The following is a 13716-nucleotide window of genomic DNA, read 5'->3' on the forward strand; positions in this document are numbered from 1 at the left end:
TGAGGGAGTCGGGGATTTAGAAAAATAACTGGTGCGAGGACAGAGCGAGAGTTAATTAACATTTTATTGTGTTTACTTACGTTCCAATTTTGATGCAGCAAATAAATAATTTGAGGTATGTGAGGGCTGCTCATACCCATGGGGTGCACATCCTGTACCATGTGGGGACTCCAGGACACTACCCATATCCTGCCAACTACATGTACAGAAAGTGCCACCAAATGGAAAAACTCAAGTGCCATACTTGGAACTTGAGGAGCAGCTGGTGTCACTGAGGTGTATTCAAGAGGATTAGAGCGTGGATAGCACGTTTCAGAAGGTGGTCGCCCTGCAGTTGGGGTTGTTTTCCTTGGAACTGAAGAGGTGGAAGGGTGATGTAATTGAGGTGTACAAGATTATCAGGGGCCTGGATAGAGTAGGGATGCTGTTTCCCCTAGTGAAGAGGCCAATTACTTTGGGGGGGGGGGGGGGGTGCACAGATTAAAGGATTAGAGGGGATATGAGGGAAAAACTTCTCTGTCCAGAGGATGGTGGGTGTTTGGAATTCACTGCCTGGCATGGTGGTGGATGCAGAAACTCTCATGTCATTTGAAAGGTACCTTGATCTGCACGTAAAGTTTTGTAACCAACAAGACTACGGACCCGGTGCTCGAAGGTGGGATTAGAATGGGCAGCTAGCTTGTTATTTTTTTCCTTTCTCGGCCTGCGCAGACACGATTGACTGAATGGCCTCTTTCTGTGCTGTAACTTTTCTCTGGTTCCACGGAAATAGCATGCAAGGGTTTAGCGGAGCTCTGATTGGTGCGCAGACCTGTCAATCGCCCCGGTTGCTAGGCAGTCGCCCGGGTGCATTTAAACCGTTCTCTCCCGGCATTCAGCATTCAGTTCTATTTAAATGGAATCAGCCAATAGGAAGCGGCGCCGAGCTGGCTAACTGTCGACGCTCCAGATTTGAATCAGAGCCCGCGAGCTGGTGGCCTGGGACGGACGCGCTAGGCACTTTGCAACCTCCTCCCTTCAACTGTGGCATCAGAGTCAAACAGTACCCGAGCCTAAGGCTCTGCAGCAACCCGGGTGCTACAGGCCCGGAAAGGAGTCTCTTCGGGACTTTGTTTTTTCTCCCATCCCCCTCTCCTTCTGCATTGAACCGGTTAAAAATGACCACGGTGCCCGGTAAACCGTCAGCCAAGCTAGGAGCAGTGGCCGCCCCGGTGGCCAAGGAGATCCCCGATATCCTGGTGAACCCCAAGACCATGAAGAGGTACGTGAGGGGCCGCTTCCTGGGCAAAGGGGGGTTCGCCAAATGCTACGAGATCTCCGACATAGACACCAAGGAGGTGTTTGCCGGGAAGATCGTGCCCAAGACGCTGCTGATGAAGCCGCACCAGAGGGAGAAGATGTCCATGGAGATCTCCATCCACAAGAGCCTTAATCACGCTAATGTGGTGGGTTTCCACGGCTTCTTCGAGGATGATGACTTCGTCTACGTCGTGCTGGAGCTGTGCAGGCGGAGGGTGAGTGTCCGGGGAAAGGGGAATTGGAGCCGCCTGTCCCGAACTTCCAGAGATGGTTTGTCTTTAACCCTCGTCCCCGGCCGATTGGCCGTTTTAGACGGGGGAGGCTGCGGGACAGAAAGGTCCGGGTGAAGGGAGCACCTCGCCGCGTTCGGACGGTGGAACCAACTGTAACCATTTGTGGGGGAGGGGCTCACGGGCAACGGCACCAATCAAAGGGGCCCCTCCGGGTATTGGAAACAATGTATCGAGGGGCTGGGGTGAGTGGTAACAATGTATCGAGTGGGTTAGTCGGGCTCAGGCCGCTGACTGACCGCTCAGGCTTGTCCGTTTCACACAGGCTCAGTTCCCACCGCTTGTTGGGTGGGGGGGTCACTGGGTCCATTTCCGGCTCCAATGGGGGGGGGGGGGGTTTGGTGCGATCTCGGGGCCGCTCGCCGCCTCATTGACTCCCTTTAAAGGGAGTTGATATTTAAAAATCCGGCAGCTTGGAGCGGGTTGGCTGACGGGCGGCTCAGTCTCAAAGAGGGCGGAGCCACTCGGCCAGCAACTGAAAGCCCTGGGAGCCTACAGCCTGTTGGAGTATTCCCAGTTCACATACTCCCTCAACACCTTCCACTGTAATAATTCACCAAATGGTTCAATAAAGCGACAGTTGGTACCCAATACTCTAACCTTCACAGGTTCCGGCACCCACCCCTCCGGGGTTGTTGATCGGGTGCGGCCAGGGGCTGCCCTTGTCTAGTCTTTTTAACAGAACTCTCTCTCTCTCTCTCTCTCTCTCTGTCTTTTGATAGTGATAATAAAAGTAAAATTTCTCATTCAGTCTTTGTTAGAATTGCACAAGAGGCGGAAGGCTGTCACTGAGCCGGAGGCCCGATATTACCTGAAGCAAATCATCTTGGGCGGCCAATATCTTCACGACAACCACGTTATCCATCGAGATCTCAAGCTTGGCAACCTCTTCCTCAATGATGAAATGGAAGTAAAGATAGGTAAAGTTTTGCACCGTGTCTCGTCCGGGCGTCGGTACTGGACGGCCGTTTCTGTCGCCAACAGAGCCACTTATGGAGCCAAGTATTGTTTTACTCTTGCAAAACATGTGCAAACATATTAAACAAAAAAAAATCAAACTCACTTGCTCATAGAATACCTCCCTATACATCATAATGACTGGGGAAGTTGGGCACTGAGTGTGGGACTAATTTTCCTCCATTCGTGCAAGTCATTCCTTGAGTAAAGTTTGAAGAGCTGGACTGAACCTCATCAGGTTTGGAGGAGTTTCACACACGAAATTTCCCCCTAGATGCATCACTGATTCCTGGTAGGATCCAGCTTAAAGGGACATGGGTGGTGAGGGCTAAATTGCAAGTGTCATTTGAAGGGGTAGTGACAATTAAAGGGCAATGCCCCAACGGATGTGGTCTGAAGAGCCTTCCAGCATAATAGTTTTCCAAAACAGTTCCTCTGACACGTCTTCCTCCTTCCTTAACTGAGGTTTTCCACCCACGGTGGTTGACAAGGCCCTCAACCGTGTCCGGCCTATCTCCCGCACATCTGCCTCACACCTTCCTCTCCCTCCCAGAACCATGATAGGGTCCCCTTTGTCCTCTAATATCACCCCACCAGCCTCCGCATTCAAAGGATCATCCCCCGCCAACTCCAGCATGATGCCACCACCAAACACATCTTCCCTTCACCCCACCCCGACGGCTTTCCGCAGGGATTGTTCCCTCCAGGACACCCTGGTGCACTCCTCCATCACCCTCTACACCTCAACTTCCTCCCACAGCACCTTCTCATGCAAGCGAAGAAGGTGCAACACCTGCCCCTTTACTTCCCCCCTCCTCACCAAGGGTCCATCCAAACACGTCTTTCAAGTGACTCAGTTTAGTCTACTGCATTCGCTGCTCCCAATGCGGTCTCCTCTACGTTGGAGAGACCAAATGCAGACTGGGTGACCGCTTTGCGGAACACGTTCAGTCTGTTCGCAAGCATGACCCAGACCTCCCTGTCACTTGCCATTTCAACACACCACCCTGCTCTCATGCCCACATGTCCATCCTTTGCCTGCTGCAATGTTCCAGTGAAGCTCAATGCAAACTGGAGGAACAGCACCTCATCTTCCGACTAGATGCTTTACAGCCTTCCAGACTTAATATTGAGTTCAACAACTTCAGATCATGAACTCTCTCCTCCATCCCCACCCCCTTTCAGATCCCCCTTTTTTCCAATCATTTATAATTTAAAAAATATATATTTTTTTCTTTTCCCTCCAATTTTTAAATTTATTTCGATTTATTGTTTTATCTCCCCCTTTTAGCCCATTTCAATTCCCACCCCCACTAGGGCCATCTGCCACTTGCTTGTCCTGCTTGCTACCCTTAATGTCCCCATTAGCACATTCCTTAGATAATATCACCACTGTCAACACCCCTTTGTCCTTTTGTCTATGACATCTTTGGCAATCTCTTCTTTGCCTCCACCTATCACTGGTCCTCTATCCAGCTCTACCTGTCCCACCCCCCTCTACCAGCTTATATTTCACCTCATTTCTCTATTTCCTTAGTTCTGATGAAGGGTCATATGGACCCGAAATGTCAACTGTTCCTCTCCGCAGATGCTGTCAGACCTGCTGAGTTTTTCCAGCTATTTTTGTTTTGGTTCAGCATAATAGCTAGTCTGGCCTATATGCTACTGGTCCCGCCCTCACAGCCAAGCAAGCTCAAGGACTAGTGACACAGCCCCTGATGACCCACCCATTGCTTCCTAACAGCCTTGTCCTCTCTTTTCGGCCAGTATTCTTTACAACATAAGACTTCAAAAGAACATAGACAACCTGGTGATAAGTGGACAAACTGCAGATGAATTTTAATGCACAACAGTGTGAAGTGATACATTTTGGTAGGGAGAATGAGGAATGGCAAAGTAAAATAAAGGTTACAATTGCAAAGAGGTCTGGGGGTATATGTGTATCAATTGTTGAAGGTGGCAGGGCAGTGAATAGGCTATACAGGGTCCTGGGCTTTATAAATGGAGGCGTGGAGTACAAAAGCAAGTAAGTTGTGAAACTTTTATAAAACACTGGTTTGGCCTCAACTGAAGTACTGTAGGTGTCCACTTCTGGGCACCGTAATTTAGGAAGGAAATAAAGGCATTTGCAAGGATGCAGAAATGATTTACGAAAATGGTTCCAGGAATGGAGGACTTTGGTTATGTGGTTAGATTGGAAAAGCTGAGGTTGTTCACCTTGGAGAAGAGATAGTTGAGCAGAAATTTGATTGCGGTATTCCAACTCCATGAGGGACTTGGACAGCGTAGGTTGGGGTGGTGGGAAACTGTTCCCCATTGGTGGATGGGTTGAGAACCAGAAGACATCAATTTGAAGTGAACGGCAAAAGAACCAGAGTTAGCGAATGCCTAGGATCTGGATTGCATTCCCTGAGTGTTGGTAGAGGCAGATTCAATCATGAATTTTAAGAGAATTGCATGATTTATCTGAAGAGAAAACATTTGCAGCTTTACAAGGGAAAAATGGGGGAATGGGACTAGTTGAGTTGCTTTTATAGGGAGCTGGCATGCATGTGAAAGGCCAAATGGCTGCCTTCTGTGCTATAATTATTCTATGATTGAGGATAATCACTGACCTGTATTGTGGATTGTTTTGAAGGTGACTTTGGCCTGGCCACAACAGTACAATATGAAGGAGAGCGCAAAAAGACCTTATGTGGGACACCCAACTACATTGCCCCAGAAGTGATTGGCAAGAAAGGACACAGCTTTGAGGTTGATGTCTGGTCTCTAGGCTGTATTATGTGAGTATTCCATCCTTCACTAATGGGGGAATTTCAACTGGGTTTTAATTGTATCCTACTGACACTGTTTATACACCCCACACCCCCTTACAGGTATACACTACTGGTTGGCAAACCTCCATTTGAAACTTCCTGTTTGAAAGAGACATACCTGAGGATAAAGAAAAATGAATATAATATTCCCAAGGTAAGTGCTTAGCGTGATGCTCTTATTCTGGGTAAATTGCTTCAAGAATATCTGGAACATGGATGGTCTTCAGACCATCTTGCTGAGGATTAATTTCATGCACTGATTATTGACTTGTTGTCATGTTAACTTCTGACAACCGCTTTCTTTGAAGGGGACAATACTGGAACAGAGAAGGTGCAATTATGAGGAAATGCTAAGCATGCTGTGGCTCTTTTCTCTTGAAAAGAGAAGGCTGGCAGGTGACCTGATAGTGATCCTTAAGGTTTGATGGAGGTTGGTCGATGTAGTGATGTTTCCACTTGTATGGAATCTGAAAGTAGGTGCCATAAATTGGAGAGTCACTAATAAAACCAATAGGGAATTCGGGAAACTTATTCACCCAGAGAATGGTGAAAATGCTACGGCATGAAGTGGGTGAGGCGCATAGCATAGCTGCGTTTTAAGGGGAAACTAGATAAGTGGGGGAGGCTAGATAAGTGGGAGAAAAAATAGAAGTATAATACTGTGAGGAGGTTGCTATGCATGGGTTGAATGGCTTGTTTCTGTTTTGTAAATTCTATGTAATAAGCTTTATTGGTCCTCCATATTCCTTTTGTAACCACTGTTGCTCTCATCCTTGTTAGCACGTAAACCCTGTAGCTGCCAGCCTCATACAGAAGATGCTCCGATCAGATCCAAGCGCGCGGCCCAACATCCACGAGCTGCTGAATGATGAGTTCTTTACATCTGGCTACCTGCCTGTTCGGTTGCCCACGACTTGCTTGACTATGGCTCCCAGATTTTCTCTGGCTCCAGGTGGGATTGATTCCAGTATGAGGCGGCCGCTTACCGAACTCAACAAAGGTACCATACATTGGGCAGTGATGGGATGGCCTTTGACTCCTGATGTGTCCATTAGGTGCTCGTGCAAATTGTATTGCATGAATTAAGAATTTCTCAATCTGTGACCAAGATGATCCATTTCTAAACAGGCCACTTAAAAGGAAACACAATAATCATGGGAGACATTTAATTTTCATATAGCCTGGACAAATCAAATAAGCAAAAGTAGTCTGGAAAATTAATTTGTAGAATGCTTTTGTGACTGCTTTCTAGAACAACATTTAGGAACAGACTAGCGTTAAAGCTGAAATAAAAGCAAAAAATGCTGGAAGTACACAACAGGTCAGACTGATGAAAGGTCATCAACCTGAAACATTAAACTGTTTCTCTTGCAACTGAGGCTGCCAGACCTGAGTATTTCTAGCATATTCTGTTTTTATTTTAGATTGCCAACATCCACAATGTTTTGCTTTTGTATTAAGGATAAAGCTATTTTCGATCTTGTACTGTGGAATGAGGCCGGGTTAATTAGTAATCTCATACAAAAGACCCTCGGGGTGGGCAGTGATTATAATACAACTGAATTTCAAATTGTTTGAAATTGACATATTCCGGTCCCAAACGAAGTCAATTACTGTATATAGATTATGAGGGAGAGCTGGCTATGGTTGGTCGATTGGGTAAATATACTAAAAGATATGGTTGTAAACAGTGGGAAACATTTAAAGAACTGATTCAAAATGTTTTTTTAAAAAAAGGTTTCCTTTTTTAAAAAAACACAAGCTCGGTGAAAAGGATCCACCCATGCCTTACTGTTGAAGATAGGGATCATATTGGATTAAGAGAAGAGGCTTGTGATGTTGCAAAGAGCAGAAGTAGATCTGAGGATTGGGAGGGTTTTCTGTTTGAAACCAGCAAAGGGCAACCAAAATTTTTTTTTAAAAGGGAAAAATTATAATGAGTATGTTAACCAGGAATATTAAAACAGATTTTATACTTACAGAAGTTCCAACAAAAAGACTAATGTAAACATTGGTTCCTTGGCAGGGACAGGAGAAATTGTCAGGGAAAGAGGAAATGGCAGAGATGTTGAACAAATATCTTGTCTGACTTTACTGGCATGTAATTTGTACCTACTGTAATGGGCATGTAACCAAGGGGATGATAACTTAAAAATCAGCAGATATTAGAGAAACTTAAGGGATTAACAGCCAACAAAACCCCAGGACCCTGATGGCCTACATCCCAGGGTTCTAAAAAGAATGTAAGAAGTGAAAGCAGGAGTAGGCCATTCAGACCCTTGAGCCTGCTGTGCCATTCAATAAGATCATGACAGATCTGATTGTGGATCAATTCTGCTTTCTTACTCTTTCACCCCCTCTCCGCCGCCAGTCCACATAACCTTTGACTCCCTTGTAGGTGACGGTGGATGCAGTGGTTATGATTTTCCAAAATTCCCTCGATTCTATAATAGTCCCAGAAGATAGGAAGTTAATGCATGTTGTTCAAGAAATGGGCAGGTGGGAATGGAGGAGAGAGAAAACTGGCAACTACACTCAGCTTTGCCTGACACAGTTGTTGAGACAAATACTAGAGTTTATTATTAAGGAAGTCTTATCAACACTAGTGACCAGTCTATTAATACTTCGTCCAGTGTTGCCCAAGAGGACTCTTTCCAGATACTAGTTTGAAAGGAAGGGATCTCAAATGATACTGTTCTGTGTTGAAGTGGGTACTGTCTGAAAACTTTACTATATTCCTAAGACACCACTACAGATGCCAGTTACTATGTCTGACTGTAGGATGGTGGGTTGTAGTTTTATTGAGTGTTCTATTTCCAGCTGCGGTGCCTGGCTGAGATTTCTGCATATTAAAGAACACTAAGTCATGTTGCTGACTGGAAAGGTGTCTGGAATAATTGTGCTAACACCAGGAATTTTAAAATATACAAATTATACTTCATTATGTAATTTCTTGGTTACGTTCCTTGCATGGCTGAAAAGCTTGTATGCATTTCTTAAGCCTTGTGTTGGAGAGGCTTTATGAAGCAAGTTCCTCCATAGCCCAACTAGCTCTGGTAATTAATTGACTCTTAATCCCAGGGTCATGGTCTCGAGCCCCACATTGGGTGATGATTTTCTATTTAATTTTTTAAATTTAAAAACACAAAGATACATTATAGAATGCACAAGTGTAGAGTCTGACTGACTGTTTAGAGTAAGAGGTACTTTTAAGGGCAGATCTGTATTTTGTTGAATTATAACCACATGAGACAGTTATAAGACACCAGCTTGCAAAATAAAATGACAAACCAGAGCTGCACCTAAAAGCATCTTTCATTTGAAACAGTCAGACTCTGACAGACTTGCATCAGCACATGTGCAGGAAGTGGTCTTCCTAATGTGTGGTACAAATAACAGCTATTCAGGAATACACCAGCACTATTGAAGGTACAATGGTCCGTAGGACTGAAGAGGGGAGCTGGCAGATAGTTAGTAGAGGAATTGTCCCTCATTCCAAGTTGTAGAACCATGTACTGACCACATCATTGATAACATTGTGCTCTTAAAGAATGGGATTTGAAAGTGCCAAAAGGATCGTTTAAAATCTCTGCCAATCACTGGATCTTTTGGGTTATAGCTGAAAGGGAGGACATAAGTTTCTGTCTCTAGCCTTAGGAAATCGGTCTGCTATTTGCCAGCATCATGGTTCCAATCTTATCGAGACAGTCCATTAGTAATTTGCTTCCTCTTAATGGTTTGAGATTCTCTAATCAGTGCCACTGTTGAATGATTGACCTTTCTAATGTTAATCCAATAGATGTTCCAGCTGGTGACAAACCAGGCAAGTCAGAAGATGGAGTGGCAAGGTAAATATACCTTACTGCAGATGCTATTGGAAATGGTGTTTTATCTTCTGTAGTGATAGTTTCATGCAGATCAAAGAAAGCTTTTTGATTATATGGGGAGAAGCTACAGCTATTACAATCCTTTTTACCTTCCATACTCTTTTTGATATGGTCCTGTGTGCGGGAAACCTCCAGTCCCTGTCTATGTCTGTTGACTATGCATGTTAGATGTTGTGTCCTTGGGGAGTAAGTGGAGCTCAATCCTTATGGGCTTCCAGTCAAGTTTGTCAAGTTGTTGGACTATCTTTTCAGATTCCTTTTTCCCCTCTCCTGCAATTTAGGGATTGAATTTGGGAGGCTGTATGGTTTAGTATCATATTATGCAGCACTGGTCTGCATTAAGCTGTTTGAGGTCTTTAAACAATCCTATAGTTCTGTATTTTACTATTGTGTTGGAAATACCAGTTGGTCAGCTCCCAGCCTGACCTTCGATCCTTGTGGACTTGGTCCTAAACCACTCCTGCCATGGGTAGCCTACTCAAATATTGGAAGGGAAGACATCAGATGTTGCTTCTTGAGACTCTCCAGTTACAAAACTAACTAAATTTCCTGACTTTTGGTTACAGTCACTGCATTGCTCTTAATCTACCAAAAATGCACCTGACTAAGCAAGCAAGTGCTGCTATGTATATGGTGACTTATCGCTCCTCAAGTGCTTTGTGACTTGGATTAGATAGAAATCATAGTGCATGGCTGCTGCTTGAGTGATCAAGCTCTGTCTACTGCACAGGTTCATGATGCTAAACTAATTTCTATTTTCTACAGGGAAGTAGGGGAGTGCAATGATTTCTATCTCTCAGATCTATTGCAGCAGCTAAACAGTGTAGTAGCAGCAAGGCCAGCCGACAAAGCAGTCATCAGACAAGGTACAGAAACTGCCTTCTCGAAGTGGTAGCTCCTGAAGTATTTTATTTTCTAATGGAATTTAGTCCTTTTTGACCTGGGATGCTGGGAGAAGACTAGTGCCCCAAGAATTGAAGTCCCATTTAATGGCATTGGAATGGAATAAGATGACATCATCTCTCCAACCTTATGAAATTCCTGCCTGTTACCTTAACAAACTACTTAAATTACTCATTCAACCAATCTCACACTTCCCTTATTGATCATCTTTTTTTGGTTGAGTAATTGTACTGTCAAACATTCACTGAATTGGTATCTTGCAGAAAAAGTTTTTTAAAAAAAATAAACTGGTTTATAAATTTGGGGTAACTTTAATGTGTTTTCCCACTACCGACTGGCTAGGTTTATCTGTTGAAGTTTCCTTATGTTTTTCATCCCAACCTCCGCCATCTTAAGTTTTTGTATCAGAACGTTTATGAATGCAGTGTTCACTATTATTTCTCCCCCTCTCTCCCGTTAGAGGAAGCTGAAGACCCGGCCTGTATACCGATCTTCTGGGTCAGCAAGTGGGTTGATTATTCGGATAAATATGGTTTGGGTAAGTACCAGCCTGGATAGTACACTTCAGGTGACTTGTGTATGCACTGGGGTTGTAATAATTTGAGTTTGTGCCTGATGTATAGCCAGCATATTAGATTATAATATAATCAGATTATGGAACACCAGTACCCATGTAACTTGGGCCCTCGCCCACTTTCTTGGGTCTTTCTTGGTTACCAGCCAAAATGAGAGAGTCTGGATTAACTTTTTCAGGGTTGTCTTGAGCCAAACTGACTGATCAGTGATCAGTGGAACAATTTAATTGGCACTATTGGAAACTGGGGAGGGAACTGACTTGCCTGAATGCAACCCTGATGTTGTTGGGGCATCATGGCCTACTCTAGAAATGCTGAGTTTCTGCATACTCCACCAGTGAGAGAAATGGTGGGTTCTGCCTCAAACAGGCTATGTTCATCCTATTCTCCACGCTAATCCAGAAGGAAGAAGTCACCTAACTGGCTGAGTGAGGAGTGGCGACATAGCTCTCTAAACACTGATCCAGGAGTTACCATATTTATCAGGTTTTTGTTTGTTTGGGGTCTTGTAATATCTGACCGGTAGGGAATTTCACCCACACATATTGGGTAGAAGTGGGTGTATTGTAATAGTCCAGGTTCTGTTCTTTATCTTCCAGCAGTATACTGATGCTGCAAATCACTCTCTCTCTCTCTCTCTCTAGGTTATCAGTTATGTGACAACAGTGTTGGTGTTCTCTTCAATGATTCCACTCGTTTAATCATGTACAACGACGGAGAGAGTCTTCAGTACATTGAACGTGACATGACTGAGACTTACCTAAACTTTCGATCCTATCCTCCCAGCCTAAGTAAAAAGGTGAGTGCAGAAGCATTACCAAGATTCAGTAGCCATTCAACAGAAGTTTGGCACACTGTAATTGGGCTCAATGCTCCAGATTTGTACTAATGGGTATAAATATTGGACGAATTGAGATTTGCTCAGTTTGCTGCACATATATGCATTCTCTCTCCTTTTAGGAGATGTAATTATTAATCTAACGGTAGGGAGCAAACCTTGATCGTGGTGGGATCACTCCTACCTCAGTCAGGAGACGGTTTGAACTCTACTCTAGACAATCCTAGGCATGGAAACCAGAGCTTCAGTGCCGAATTGTAGGTTGATATTCAGTGGTATATTTGAGTTTGTGTGAACATGCAGACCCAATATAAAGGTTGTGTGAGCCTGCTTTAAAAACCCTCCTGTAGCAAAGACAAATCATCAGTTAAAATAAACATGGTTACAGCCACAGATGGAGTATTCATTGACCTTTCAGACTATTAAATCAGTCTGCAAATACTTTCCCCACTACTCCTAAGGCAATACGTGAAATGGTGAACGAACAGGTATGTTGACCTGATCTAGGAAAACAGCAATCTGCTTATTAGCTTTAAAAAAATCAAGTAGTGAGATGGGGTTTAGGGATAAGCAAAATTGGATAAGGGTTACTCATCCACTGCTGCCAGTTGGAATTGTGGAAAAGGATTGGGCTTGTCTGATTCTTTGTACAATTGAATGGTTGCCATCTGGACCCAGTCTTGTCTAAAGTATTGGAGGAAGGTGGAACTGTTCCCCTCTCCTCACCAAAAGTGTGGACCTTCAAAAGGAACAGTTCAACCAAATTGGGTGACTCCTGTACCCCACGTTCACCCCCCACCCTTCTCTCCACAAAACAGTCAGTAACTAGGAGCATCAAAGGGATTCGACATGTAGAAGGAATAGTCAGTAGAAGAGTTGTTAATGGAATTCCTATCTTTACAGGCAACCCTGTTGAAATACTTCCGCAACTACATGAGTGAGCACTTGTTGAAGGCAGGGGCTAACATCACTCCCCGGGAAGGTGATGAGTTGGCAAGGCTCCCATTCCTGCGAATCTGGTTCAGGACGCGCAGTGCTATTGTCTTGCACCTCAGCAACGGAACTGTCCAAATCAACTTCTTCCAGGTGAGCACCTCTCTTTGAATTGCCATTTGGAACAGTCATTTTTGGTAGAGAAATGCAAGGAATTTCTTTTTATTCCCCATTCTTCCAGGATCACACTAAGATTATCCTGTGCCCACTGATGAATGCAGTGACCTACATTGATGAGAAGAGGGAGTTCCACACATTCAAACTAAGCATGATTGAGGAGCATGGTTGCTGCAAGGAGCTGGCAAGCCGCTTGCGTTATGCCCGTACCATGGTGGAGAAGCTGCTCACCACGAAATCTGTGGCAACACAGGTCAAACATGCAACATGAAGACTGGAGCTTCTGACTGGCTGACCTGTGTCTGTCCCCATTCGACCAACTCTCCTATTTTAGGGGGCAAGCAATTTGTGTAAATAACCCCTCCATTTTTGTAAGGCTCGAGTTTTGTATTAAAACACTTTTGAAATATTCGTGAACAATGTTTTGAATCGAGTTGGGGGGTGTGCAGAAACATGATGATTCTCCATTGTGTGTAGTGACTTCAGACAGATGAGATCATGTAAATTAAGCTGTACATTATGTGCCATCAAACTTGCTTTTTCATTCCTTTTTGCAGGTGTTCTAGTTGTTTCACTTTTATACCCAAATGTCAAAAAGCACTTTACAATCTTGAGTTCTGCTGTTTCTCGGGCAACAGTTGTCTCACTTCCTCTTGCTTTCCCCTCCCCGCCCCCCACCTCACCAACCCAGTTCTGATGAGGAACTCCAGGGTATTTATTAGATAGATGGTGTTCTTGAACAGTACAAAGATGTGGTGACTGATTCCAGTTTGGCATGTAGCTGAAATGGGCACCTCAAGACATGAATGTCTTTTGCTTTTCTTTGGCTCTATTTCTTTTCAAAACGTCTTATCCCGAGAACAGCTGGACAAACTTAGGAACAACTTTTATGTACAGCTGTTGACACTGGTGTCTCTGTTTAATGGGAGAACATTTTGTACTTAATAAAAATTTTTTAATGTAACATATTAAATAAAAATCTGTTCTTGAATAACTTTTGCAGTGGTTTGATTTAAAGATGGAATGTAAGAACAAGCACCA

The 13716-nt window shown here is 44.2% G+C and overlaps 2 protein-coding genes across 4 annotated transcripts in view; one reads left to right on the forward strand and one right to left on the reverse strand.

The window, feature by feature from the left end:
• The first annotated feature begins 506 nt into the window (after positions 1-506).
• plk1 (polo-like kinase 1 (Drosophila)) lies at positions 507-13666 on the forward strand. Of its 2 annotated transcripts, XM_041207146.1 has the most exons (11): positions 508-1514; positions 2341-2509; positions 5185-5329; positions 5423-5516; positions 6143-6362; positions 9162-9210; positions 10015-10115; positions 10613-10690; positions 11372-11526; positions 12469-12651; positions 12740-13666. In XM_041207146.1, exons 1-11 carry the CDS (start codon positions 726-728, stop codon positions 12944-12946), a joined length of 2190 nt encoding a protein of 729 aa, XP_041063080.1. In that variant the 5' UTR covers positions 508-725; the 3' UTR covers positions 12947-13666. The 2 variants fall into 2 exon arrangements, with proteins under 2 accessions (XP_041063082.1, XP_041063080.1); XM_041207148.1 differs by lacking the exon at positions 9162-9210 and having other exon boundaries at positions 507-1514; positions 6143-6417.
• Positions 4358-13716, reverse strand: part of ern2 (endoplasmic reticulum to nucleus signaling 2) — a 90265-nt gene continuing 80906 nt past the window's right edge. For both annotated transcript variants that reach the window (XM_041207145.1, XM_041207144.1), the window contains one exon: positions 4358-6494. In XM_041207145.1, coding sequence (XP_041063079.1) covers positions 6483-6494 — 12 coding nt within the window. In that variant the 3' untranslated portion in view covers positions 4358-6482. The remainder of the gene's footprint in view (positions 6495-13716) is intronic.

The sequence above is a fragment of the Carcharodon carcharias genome, chromosome 15 (genome assembly GCF_017639515.1).
Source record: "Carcharodon carcharias isolate sCarCar2 chromosome 15, sCarCar2.pri, whole genome shotgun sequence".
NCBI lineage: Eukaryota > Metazoa > Chordata > Chondrichthyes > Lamniformes > Lamnidae > Carcharodon > Carcharodon carcharias.